The 13,420-nt window shown below is 44.3% G+C and overlaps 1 protein-coding gene across 4 annotated transcripts in view; it reads left to right on the top strand.

The window, feature by feature from the left end:
- The window catches only part of MORC2 (MORC family CW-type zinc finger 2), a 200,292-nt gene that overhangs the window by 174,169 nt on the left and 12,703 nt on the right, over window positions 1-13,420 (top strand). For all 4 annotated transcript variants that reach the window (XM_069760271.1, XM_069760281.1, XM_069760277.1 and 1 more), the window contains exons 23-25: window positions 8,022-8,163; window positions 8,567-8,740; window positions 9,964-10,057. In XM_069760271.1, coding sequence (XP_069616372.1) covers window positions 8,022-8,163; window positions 8,567-8,740; window positions 9,964-10,057 — 410 coding nt within the window. The remainder of the gene's footprint in view (window positions 1-8,021; window positions 8,164-8,566; window positions 8,741-9,963; window positions 10,058-13,420) is intronic.

The raw sequence follows: 13,420 nt of genomic DNA on the forward strand, positions 1-13,420 counted from the left end.
TTCAAACAGGCCGGGATTCTGTCCGGTCTCCAAAGGGTCAGATCTCCACCTTTTCTATCCTCTTCTAGAAGAACTTGGCCTCACTCCCAAATAAAGACTTTCCTGCAGGGAGTGGCTCACTCCATCGCTCCCTATTGGCCTCCCCTAGAGCCGCGGGCTCTTAATTTGGTCTTTTGTTATTTCCTTTGAACCTATTCCAGATATCTCCCGCTCACTTCAATCCTCGAATGTTTTGTTCCTTGCAGCGATCACCTACATCAGAAGTGTCTCTGAACTTGCAACTCTTTCTGGTCATTCTCCTTTCCTTATATTCCACAAAGAACAGATGGTCCAACATCCGGTTCCATCCTTTCTTCCGAAGGTGGTCTCCTGTTTGCATCTTAATGAGGACAGTCATCCTCCTTCCGCCCATCTCCTGCTCATCCTCTCGTGCGGCCTCTACACAAACTGGATCTCGCCAGAACTTTGCATCTCTACATTTCCAGGACCGCATCCTTCAGATGTTCAGATTCTTTTTGTGATTCTTGAATGTACTCAGAGGTCTCTCCTTTTCCAAGGCTACCATTGCTCGGTGGATCGTTCCACCATCCTGGAAGTGTACCGATAGAAGAGAAGACTACCCCCACTCTAGCTCACGCCACACATGCAGTGGGGGCTCCCTAGGTGGTTCGCCATCAGGCATTACATCTCAGTAAGGCTGCCACCAGATCTTCGGTCCATACCTTTTTCCAGGTTCTACAGAGTTTACACCTATTTCTCTGCTAATGCTAGCCTGGGCAGGAAGGTTCTGCTTGCTGCAGTGGGCCAGTCTTAGATCTGTGAGTAGCTGTTTTTACCGCCTTAGGGACTGGTTGAGGACGTTCCATGGTTTCCCCCAAGCGATAGAGAAAACAAGATTTTGCATACTCACCGTAAAATCTTTCTCAGAGCCTTGATTGGAGGACACAGCACCCGCCTTTTGTTGTGCCATTGTTATTTAAAGTTTTACGTTATCTCTATTTCTCCTTCACAAACTCATTAGCTCGGTTACAGTTGGTGGGTGTATCCTGCTGGTGGAGAAGTTAAATTTTTTTTCTGCCTAATGTCAGCCTAGTGACAGCAGCATACACCCATGGTGTCCTGTTTATCCTGAGTAACCAAAATCTTGTTTTTGGTCCATTTTACTTGAGGAAAACAAGGTGCTTAATAATTCTGCACACCTTATTAAAGGGTATGATATCCTTAAACCACATCCTCACTCATTAAACAAATACAAGTCACCTAATCAGCTTCATCCAATAAGCATTCAAGTTTTTTCAGCTTAGAGTTGGAACATCTGCATAAAAATATGATCAAAATACTCACTTGCCAAATAATTATGCACACAGTGTGTATTCTATAATATAACATTGGGAGCGTCACTCTGTCCGAAGCCTTTATAGACTGCGCCGGCGCAGTCTGGACCCCACAGAGAGACGCAGCCCAGGAGATCGCGGTATGCGTAAGCAATGAACGCACACCGCGATCTCCTATGGAGAAGCAGGGACGTGCCAGGAGGGTGAGTATGCTATATTCACCTGTCCCTGTTCCACTGCTGCGCGCTGCCGTCTTCCGGGTCCTCTGCTGTGACGTTCAGTTCAGAGGGCGCGATGACGCGCTTAATGCGCGCCGCCCTCTGACTGAACAGTCACAGCCAGAGGACCCGGAAGACGGCGGCGCGCAGCACTGGATCAGGGCCAGGTGAATATAGCAAGTGTCGGGGGCCTGAGCTAGCGGTGACTCCGGCACCTGAACCCCAGAGCGCGCCCGTGTCCCCGCCTGCTCAGGCCCCCCAGCACTCGGCGCCCAGCGACGATATGTGAGTATGTTATTTTTTTTATATATATATATCGCAGCAGCATAGGGGGCATATAATACTATGGAGCATCTTATGGGGGCCATCAACATTTATGGAGCAGCATACGGGACATATACTATGGAGCATCGTATGGGGGCCATCAACATTTATGGAGCAGCATACAGGGCATATACTATGGAGCATCTTATGGGGGCCATCAACATTTATGGAGCAGCATATGGGGCATATACTATGGAGCATCTTATGGGGGCTATCAACCTTTATGGAGCAGTGTATGGGGCATATGGATGGGAGCAGCAAATGACAGAATGGAGGCGCAGGATGGGCGCAGCACATGTTAGAATGGGGGTGCAGGATGGGAGCAGCGCATGACAGGATGGGGGAGCAGGATACGAGCAGCACATTACAGAACTGGGGCGTAGGATGGGAGCAGTACATTACAAAATGGGGGCTCAAGATGGGAGCAGCACATGACAGCATGGGGGCGCAAGATGGTAGCCGCACATGACAAGATTAAGGCGCAGGATGGAAGCAACACATACCAGGATGGAGACCATATACCAATATAAATGCTTGCCACCCAGGCGTAGAACGGGTTCAATAGCTAGTATATAATATTGTTATATTAAACATGTGTATATCTATCTAAGCGGCCCTAGACAAACTAGCCATAGAAAACAAAACCCCCATTAAAAAATACCTTTTAGTTTATATAAAAAATAAAAAGAAAGCAGGTTGTCTGCCAGACAATATCTACCAAGGAAAATATATATGGAGATTAAAAAAAATTCAGTAAGAAAAGAAAAAAATAGGATATACTGTCCCTGAATAGCTCTAAAATCCTTAACTTGTCATGGAGGTTGGCACCCTAAATATAGCAATATATGGTGCCTCTGCTCAATTCAGGTTCCTCCCTAGTATATATTCTCCTTGGTCATATATAAAGACACAAGAGTATGTGTTGAAAAATAGCAAATAGAATTTATATCATGTGTGTCCAAATGGACAGCTATAATAATGTGTGTGTGTATATATATATATATATATATATATATATATATATATATATATATATATATATATATATATATATATGTATGTATATGTATATGTATATATATATATATATATATATATATATATATATATATATACTGTCACAAAATTGTATGTATTGGTTGTTCCATTTGACAGTCTGTCACAAGAAAAAAATACACTGCTCAAAAAAATAAAGGGAACACTAAAATCCCACATCCTAGATACCACTGATTTAAATATTCCAGTTGTAAATCTTTTATTCATTACATAGTGGAATGTGTTTAGAACAATAAAACCTTTTAATGATCTACGTAAATTGCAACTAATATCCCACGGAGGTCTGGAGTTGGAATGATGCTCAAAATCAAAGTGAAAGTGGAAAATGAAGTTACAGGCTGATCCAACTTCAGTGGAAATGCCTCAAGGCAAGGAAATGATGCTCAGTAGTTGTGTGACCACCACATGCCTGTATGTCCTCCCTACATCGCCTGGGCATGCTCCTGATGAGGCGGCAGATGGTCTTCTGAGGGATTTCCTCCCAGACCTGGACTAAAGGATCCGCCAACTCCTGGACAGTCTGTGGTACGACGTGAGGTTGGTGGATGGTGCGAGACATGATGTCCCAGATGTGTTCAATCGTATTCCAGTCTGGGGAACGGGCTGGCCAGTCCATAGCTTCAATGCCTTCATCTTGCAGGAACTGCTGACACACTCCAGCCACATGAGATCTGGCATTGTCCTGCATTAGGAGGAACCCAGGGCCAACCGCACCAGCATATGCTCTCACAAGGGGTCTGAGGATCTCATCTCGGTACCTAATTGCAGTCAGGCGACCTCTGGCGAGCACGTGGAGGGCTGTGCGGCCCTCCGAAGAAATGCCACCCCACATTACTGACCCACTGCCAAACCGGTCATGCTGAAGGATGTTGTAGGCAGCAGATCGCTCTCCACGGCGTCTCCAGACTGTCACGTCTGTCACATGTGCTCAGTGTGAACCTGCTTTCATCTGTGAAGAGCACAGGGCGCCAGTGGCGAATTTGCCAATCCTGGTGTTCTGTGGCAAATGCCAAGCGTCCTGCACGGTGTTGGGCTGTGAGCCCAACCCCCATCTGTGGACGACGGGCACTCACCATCCTCATGGAGTCGGTTTCTAACAGTTTGTGCAGACACATGCACATTTGTGGCCTGCTGGAGGTCATTTTGCAGGGCTCTGGCAGTGCTCCTGTTCCTCCTTGCACAAGGGCTGAGGTAGCGGTCCTGCTGCTGGGTTGTTGCCCTCCTACGGCTCCCTCCACATCTCCTGGTGTACTGGCCTGTCTCCTAGTAGCGCTTCCAGCCTCTGGACACTACGCTGACAGACACAGCAAACCTTCTTGCCACAGCTTGCATTGATGTGCCATCCTGGATGAGCTGCACTACATGAGCCACTTGTGTGGGTTGTAGAGTCAGTTTCATGCTACCACGATTGTGAAAGCGCAACCAACATTCAAAATTGACCAAAACATCAGCCAGAAAGCATTCGTACTGAGATGTGGTTTGTGGTCCCCACCTCCAGAACCACTCCTTTATTGAGTGTGCCTTGATAATTGCCAATAATTTCCATCTGTTGTCCATTCCATTTGCACAACAGCTTGTGAAATTGGTTGTCAAAGTGTTGCTTCCTAAGTGGACAGTTTGATTTCACAAAAGTTTGATTTACTTGGAATTATATTCTGTTTGTGTTTTCTTTTATTTTTTGAGCAGTGTATATAGTAGATATGAACTTGCTACTTGAAAAGAATACTTAGCTGTAATCCCTTGTCCCTATTTATTGAAGTCACTCATCACTGCCTTCATGGTCCCTTAGGCAAAAAGTGATGATGAATTAATTTCTGCCCTGTGTGGTGAGCTTGGTGGAGCTGGAAAGTGTGAAAGCTACCAGAGGGGATTTCAAAGATAATTTAATCTGGCAGTTTACTGGAAGTCAGAGACTATTGTTATTATTATTTATGTATATAGCACCATTGATTCCATGGTGCTGTATATGAGAAGGGGTTACATACAAATGAGACATCACTTACAGTAGGCAAACTAACAATGACAGACTGATACAGAGTGGAGAGGACCCTGCGCTTGCGGGCTTACATTTTACAGGATGGTGGGGAAGTAGACAGTAGGTTGCGGGGTTGCTGCAACTCCGGTATTGGTGAGGCGGTAGCTCCGGTAGTGATGAGGAGGCAGCGGGGTAATTGCAATTGTAAGCTTTCTTGAAGAGGTGGGTTTTCAGGTTCCATCTGAAGGATCCGAATGTGGTTGATAGTCGGACGTGTTGGGGCACAGAATTCCAGAGGATTGGGGTTATTCGGGTGAAGTCTTGGAGGCGATGTGAGGAGCGAATAAGTATGGAGGAGAGGAGATCTTGGACCGGAGATTAGTTCAGAGATATATGGAGGAGACAAGTTATGGATGGCTTTGTAGGTCCGTATTAGTAATTTGAAGTGGATACGCTGAGGGAATGGGAGCCAGTGAAGAGATTTGCAGAGGGGAGAAGCAGAGTAGTAGCGAGGAGAGAGATGAATTAGTCGGGCAGTAGAGTTAAGGATGGACTGGAGAAGTGTGTGTGTGTTAGCAGGGAGGCCACAGAAAAGGATGTTGCAGTAGTCAAGGTGGGAGATGATGAGGTCATGCACAAGCATTTTAGTAGATTGAGGGTTGAGGAAAGGATGGATTCTGGAAATATTTTTGCGCTGCAGGCGACAGGAGGTGGAAAGAGCTTTGATGTGTGGTTTGAAGGACAGGGCAGCGTCAAGGGTTACTCCGAGGCAGCGGACTTCCGGTACGGGCGAAAGCATGATGAGTTCAGATTTGTCCACATTGAGTTTGAGGAATCGAGGAGGATAAGGCTGATGGACACTCTAGGATTCTGGACAGCATAAAGGTGCTGCTGGAATCCATGAGACTTTTGAGTTGTCCTGGGCCAAGTGTATAGATTGAGAAGAGTAGGGGTCCTAGAACAGAGCCTTGGGTGGCTCCAACAGAGAAAGGGTGGGATGAGGTGGTAGTGTGGGACTGGAAGACACTGAATGTGCAGTTGGAAAGGTATGAGGAGATCCAGGATAAGGCGAGGTCTTTAATGTAAAAGGTAGAGAGGATCTGTAGTAGGAGGCAGTGGTCAACGGTGTCGAAAGCAGAGGACAGGTCTAGAAGGAGGAGTATAGAGTATTGTCTGTTAGCTTTGGCTGTAAGTATGTCGTTAGTAATTTTGGTCAGGGCAGTCTCAGTAGAATGATGAAAGTGAGTGTTGCTTGTTTGAGTGCAGTGAAATCTTGCAAATCTGTTTTCTTCCAACGCCGCTCTGCATTCCTGGACACTTGTCGGAGTTCTGTTGTGATGTTATTGTGCCATGGTTGTCTATTGCTACGTCGCACTCTGTCATGAAAGGGAGGGGCGACCGTGTCAATAGCTGATGCAAGAGTGGCATTGTAGAAAGCAGTGGCATGGTCTGTGTCGTGGAGTGAGGATATGGATGTCAGTGGTCAGGTACAGGAGTTTGGAGGCTGTTGACTGAAGGGTATCAGTAGGGATGTTGAAGTCCCCCATGATGATAGTGGGAATGTCAGTGCAAAGAAAGTGTAGAAGCCAGGTAGAGAGTTGGTCAGTAAAGGCAGTGGCTGGGCCCGGAGGTCAATTTATGACGGCCACTTGGAGATTGGAGGGAGAGTAAATGAGGACAGAGTGGACTTCCAAAGAGGGGAGGATAAGGAAGGGTAGAGGTGGGATTTGGTTAAAGGTGCACTTAGTAGAAAGGGATGAGGAGTGTGGGTGAAGTGGAGGCCGCCGTAACACAGCGCAGCAGGGGAGGCTGTGTCGGAGGGTGTCAGCCATGTGTCTGTGAAGCCAAAGAAGGCAAGATTGCGAGAGAGAAAGGGGTCATGAATCACATGAAGCTTATTGCAGATGGAGTGGGCATTCCAGAGTGCTCCAGAGAAAGGGAGTAGGGGGGTGGGCATCAAGGGTTTTACTTTGGAGAGATTGCAGTGATTCATATTACATGGAGAGCAGTAGGAGGGGAAATTAATGGAAAGTATCTGTGGGGGTCCAGGATTGGGAGAAATGTCGCCAGCAGAAGCGAGGAAGAGCAGGTGGGAGAAAGAGAGAGGCTGGCATGTTTTATTAGGGGAGATCTGAGGTTGAGGAGCAGGTCAGCAGACGGAGGTCAGGTGAGGAGGGAAGGGGAGATGATTATTTGGTTAGAGGGTGATGGGGTTTGGGGATAGCGAAGGAGAGTGAGGATTAGTGGAGCAAACACTGTAAGGGCATATGTAAACATGAAGGAGTAAGACGGGTTAATAGAAAAGCTAGGTCCAAGTAATAAGAAGTGTGGGATCCTGAATCCTGCTGTTACTAACTGCCGTTGAAATAAGTGCAGCTTCTGTATAATTAGCTGCATGTATACTTTGCTGCAGGGGGACTCGTGCCAGACCCCTCATGCGTGCACCCTTTAGAATGCTACTAAATTTATAGCACTGAGTAGAGGATCAGGTAAGAGGGATTGAAAGCCAAGAGACTAACCTCTTGTCTATACTGGAAAACCTGTAGTGGACTGAAGATCACATGACCTCTGCCCTTAAAGGGAACCTGTCAGCAGGTTTTTACTATGTAATCTGGTGGCAGCAGGAAATGGGGGCTGAAACACTGATTTCAGTAATATCTCACTTATTGGGCTCTGTGCTGTTGTTTCCATGCAGTGAATGTTTACATCACCAGGACATTCACTGATTAGCAGCTGTTTTGTGGATGGGGGCAGCTTTCTGAAGCTCTGCTACATTGAAAAACTGTCACAACTGTTGCACTCAATAAACTGAGTTATACTGTATATTGTTGGAATTGCGGTCTCTTCCTGCATTATGCTGCTCTCAGATGAAACCTGGAGAAAGATTCCCTTTAATTAAAGGGTTTAAAATGTAAAGATGTATCTGAGCTTGGATCAAACATTTTTCTGCCAGAACATTGCCATTGAGTCAGCATTACATTTCCAAAAGAACGTCGAGGGTTTTTTTTTTTATGTATGGTTTACTTTTCTTTTTTTTTTTTTAAATCAGCCTGCAGACATAAATCTGTGCACTTATCCTTGTTTGTGACTAAAACACGTTAAATTCTCCTGTAGATAAAGGCTTGAATGTAGAAGTGCGTGTGAACAAGGAATGGTTCACAGGACGGGTCTCTGGTGTAGACGCTGGAAAACATGGTGTACGCTGGAAAGTGAAGTTTGATTATGTGCCAACAGATAAAACACCACGTGATCGATGGTACCGTTTCCTATACAATATTTCAGTTTATGCAACATGTATATATGTATATATTAATGATATTTTTATATTTATATTATAAAACACTTAGAGTAATCTGAAAACTTTGACAGTATTTAAGAAGGATTAGGATGTGAGTTTCTTTAGAAGATGTTTTGCTTTTAGATGTTTGCTAGCAACAGACATAAGTCATTTGCTGTCTTGTCAGCATGCTGCAAAATCACTACTAGTGACATTTGTAATTTCGATATGCAGCAAAGATTCTATGTTCAGCAGAGTATAAGTCGTAAAGGTATGCAATCCTTTTCATCAAGTATTTATTAGTATAGTATAAAGATATTTCCAGCGATAACATTTTCATTACTGTCAATTTGGCACCTTACATATCAATTTGTCATTTCAGGGTAGAGAAAGACAGTGATGATGTCAGACTCATGAGGCCACCATCACCTGAGCAAGAGAGACCTGATACACCACAGTCTGAGCCTTCAACCTCTGATAACACTCGAATAGAACCAGATACTACGGAGCCAAATGCCTGCCTTGCTCCTGTGGAACAACTAACTCAAGTCCTCCGGTAGGCCAACAGCTTAATTTATACTTTACAGTTTGCATCATTGTTAATTTGAAATCCAAGTTCATTGAGTAAAGAGCATCCAATTTGTATATCTGAAACAACTTGCCAGTTGGTAATCACGTTGTGCCCAATCTGCCTATGTGACCACAAAGTCTAGCCACCTACCTGCTGTAGTAATGCACAATAGGAGTATAGTCATACAATGCGTTTGTGCTATACTGTCCAAAGTACCAAGTTGCTGCATTTTTGTTGGTTTTGTGAAACCGTGACACCCTATGTAACACTGCATTTGATATGTGGCAGGAACTGTAGCAGATTCACCACTATGTGTGGATAAACCCTAATTCACATGGTGTGCAGGGGGAGAGGGCAGGGAGGCTTCACCCATGAAGTTAGAAGACAATATGGATGATATTATTTAGTCATGGAGAAGATTGAAAGGACGTGTGCTGGAACTGGATGAAATGCCATTAATGGGAGTCTTGTCACCCCAAAACTAAAATTTTACTATTTAAATAGGATAGCTTGCCCCTATAAAAAAAAATAAAAAAAAATCTTACCGGAATGTGTATGTATGCATGCATATGTGTATATGTATATGTGTATATATTATAAAATGTAATTGAGGGGCTTTACTGCTTATTAGTTTGTCTATGTTTAGCAAACTGCCGCTGCTAACAGAAGAGGGAGAATGGAACACACACTGACACTGTATGGCACTGCCCCTTTATGTTGACGTGTGTGCCCTCGTATCCCCTTTTGTGTACAACGGCTGCTCATTACAATCATTATCACATAGCAGCTTGTGGCTGCTACACACAGGAGAGGATAGTGAGAGTGCTCAAACACTGACATTGTGCGTGTTCTCATTTCCATCTTCTGTCAGTATTGACTGATATCTGCTTTGTGATCCTTTGTAGTCCAGTGATTGGCAACTACACAAAGGCAGGATGAGACCTCAGTCCTCTGCACTCTCTGAAACTGTGCTGCAGTGTCAGTATTTGCGGGGTTAGGGATTTGGTTTAGGCAGCGCTCCAAAACAAATACTGTCAGTCATCACAAGGAAGGTCTAAATAGTTCATTTTTAGTTTTGGGGGTGACTAACTCCCTTTCACAATTTCATAAAACCCTGGCGTGAAGCATTTTTTTTTTTAATACTTGGAGGATGTTTGTGGAGCAATTCGTCTCTCATGCAATATGATGTAATTTGATTTTTATTTCAGAAACTGCTTACGGTATTTTTTACCACCCAATTTTCCTATAACCAAGAGTGAACTAAGTACAATGAATGCTGAGGATCTTATAGCTTTTCCACTGGTGAGTGATTATAAATTAACCATTATACAAAACGGGTAACATTGTTCTTTTGTTCTCGTGTACGTCACCCAGTTTTTTTTTTTTTTGTCGATAATGAAGTTTGGAGAGTCTCAATCATCCCATCTGCTTTTTTTTTTTTCTTTTTAAATATACTCCAACATCTAGCTATTCCTTTGTTGAAGTACATTGAACGTTTTTTATATGCTCATGGGCTAAACCCCCCCTCACAAGTAAAGCGAAGATCCTAGTCTGTACAGCTGGATCTGTTTCTGTGTAGACTGAATGTCACTCAGTATTTAATGCAACATTTGTGTATTGAATAGATGTGTTGCAGAAGCGTCATCCCATGTGTCTCTTGTGCTGTGAACCAGGTATGCAGGGCACTCTGGCCAGAGGCGTCCCTGAATCTGCCAGGAGCGTTGGGGCGTGACGTCACTGCACAGAGGTACAGAGTTCCGATGCGGCCATTCTCTGTTCGGTGACATCACATATCTGGTTCACAGCTCAAGGGACTCGCACACGGAAGTAGAATTTGTTGTGTAATTTCTCCGGAGTACAGCAATACACCATATATGGAGGAATACTACTGTTTGGGCGCATGGCAGAGCTCAGAAGGGAAGGGGAACCATTTGACTTTTGGAGCGCAAAACTGGCTGGAATAGATGGGGTACATCATGTCACGTTTGCATTTTTAGGACAAAAATGTTGCTTTAGTCCCAAATATTTTATTTTCAGAAGGGGAACAGGAGAAAATGGACCATACAATTTGTTGTGCAGTTTTTCCCTGAGTATACTGATACCCCATATGTGGTGGAAAACTACTGTTTGGGTACAGGGCTTGGAAGGGAAGGAGCGCCAATTGAATTCTGGAGCACAATTTTTGCTGGAATAGTTTGCGGATGCCATGTCACATGTCACATGCCATGTCACATGCCCCTGACATGCCAAAACAGCAGAAATCCCACAAGTGACACATTTTGGAAACTACACCTCTTGAGGAATTCATCTAGTGGTTTAGTGAGCATTTTTAACCCTCTGGAAATTCCCAGAATTGTATAAAATTTGCTGAGTCAATGGAAAATTAACATTTTTTTTTTTCAATTTTCAAAAGGGGTAATAGCAGAAATTGAATGGTAGAATTTATTAAATTTCTTCTGAGTACCCCATATGTGGTTGAAAACTACTTTTGAGGCGCAGTGAAAAGCTCAGAAGGGATAGAATTTTATTCTATTGTAGATTTTGCTGGAATGGTTTGAGGGTGCCATGTCACATTGGTAGAGCCCCTGAGGTGCCAGAAGAGCAGAACCCTCCCCTCCCCCATAAGTAACTCCATTTTACAAGCTACACCTCTCAATGAATTAATCTAGGGGTGCAGTGATCATATTGACACCAAAGGTGTCACAGAATTTTCTACAATTGGGCCGTGACGAAAGAATAATTATGAAAAATTATGCATTAGAACCAGATTTTACATTTTCACATTGGCAAAAAAATAGGCAAAAATGGTACCCAAATTTTTCATACAATTTTTGCTGAACGTGACAATTTCCATATCTGACTATACAGTACTGCTTGGCCACACGGCAAGGCTTGGAAGGGAAGGAGCGCCATTCACCTCTTGGAGAACAAATTATCATAGAATAGTTTGTGAATTTCATATACAGAGCTCTGAAGTGCTAGAAAAGCAGAATACCTCATCCCATATCAAGCGACCCCATTTTGGAAATTACGATAGATCCCTCTGGGATTTTATCTACAGGTGTAGTGATGATTTTTACTCTGTGGATGTTTGCCAGAAACAAGCAGCAGTGAATGTTGCTGGGTGAATTGCAAATCTGCCACTGTAGTGCCTGCACATTCTGCGCACTTTGTGCTTCTGGAGACATGGACTGTGTAAACTTAAGCAGGCTCTCTTCACTACAGAAATGCCAAACATGTGGATGCTAAATGTTTAGGCACACTGGGGCTCAGAAGGGAGGGGGGAGCATTTGAATTTCAGAGCACAGAATTCACTGGATTTCTTTTTGGGGGCAATGAGCTATAGCGCTTTTCCAGAGCCTTTGTGCTACCAGTAACAATGAAGTCCCCTAACATAGCAAAGGGAAAAGAAAACTTCGCTCTCCAAGATCTACCTGAGACCATCCTTGCTTGGAGATCAGTGGCTGACTACCACAGGTGTAGGCATTTGAATGAGGTTTTTACTGGGTCCGAAATGCATCCGGCCTATGGGGGGTCCCCATGATGTTGTTTATCGCTGAAGATGTTTAAATAAAAGAATTTTTTACTGAAAAAGGATTCCTGTGCTGGAAATCTATTTCTATTTGCACTGAAGTCCCCTATATTTCCAGTGACAAATGACAGACCTGAGTGGGGACTTGCTTTTTTTGTGGATTGAGTTGAAGCTTTTAGTGGGAACATTTTACATAACATTTGGGATCACATTTATCAGCGCTCTACGCTGAGCACTTACATCAGGGTTTCCATTTAAATCTCAGTGATGTGATTCAGATGAAACCCCCAAGGGGATCCATTCACTGTACTGAGGCAGCAGAGTTACTCTGGACTCCATATGGCCTCTGAACAGCATTGTCTTTCTTTTCAGAGTTGCATATAACTCTGGCTGATGGCACTTTTATGCTCACCTAAAAAGACGGACCCCGCCGGATCACAGGTCAGACTGCGTCCAGAGTGCCTCAATCTGCTTCATTATAGGGAATCTTCTGCCGGGGGTTCCGTCTGAATCAGATATTTCAGAGATTTACGCAGAAATTCCGGTGAAAGTGCTCAGCACAGAGTGCAGGATGAATGTGCGTCGAACCTTACTGTGATCTTTGGGAGGCAGAATGAACAAAACAGCAGGTGAAGAATTTGTTTTATTAATTTTTTTTACACCATTCCTCGTGCGGTATAAGTGATTAGACAACTTTTATTTTTCGGTTTGGTGCAATTACAGTGATGCCAGATTTATATCTGTTTTTCTCTATCGCTTCATTGGGGGATCCAGGAACCATGGGTGTATGCTGCTGCCACTAGGAGGCTGACACTATGCACAAAAAATTTAGCTCCTCCTCTACAGTGTACACCCCACCGACTAGCACTAGGTTAGGCTACATTCACACTTGTGTACTGGGGCTTTGCTGACGGCTGCGTACTTCCTCCCTGAAGCTCCACCCACTTTCACACTTCCATTTAGGTCCGCCTACTTCTGCATATGTCCTGCGTACCTAACTTTAACATCGGGTACGCAGGACATGCATCCCCCCTGTGCCCACCACTCAGGAGCCCCCTTCTGTCAGGTGAGCGTGATGACCCTTTCCCAGTGTGGGCTTCCTCTCTCTGTCTCAGTCCGTGGTGGACCTCACC

Source organism: Ranitomeya imitator, chromosome 1 (assembly GCF_032444005.1).
Source record: "Ranitomeya imitator isolate aRanImi1 chromosome 1, aRanImi1.pri, whole genome shotgun sequence".
Lineage (NCBI taxonomy): Eukaryota > Metazoa > Chordata > Amphibia > Anura > Dendrobatidae > Ranitomeya > Ranitomeya imitator.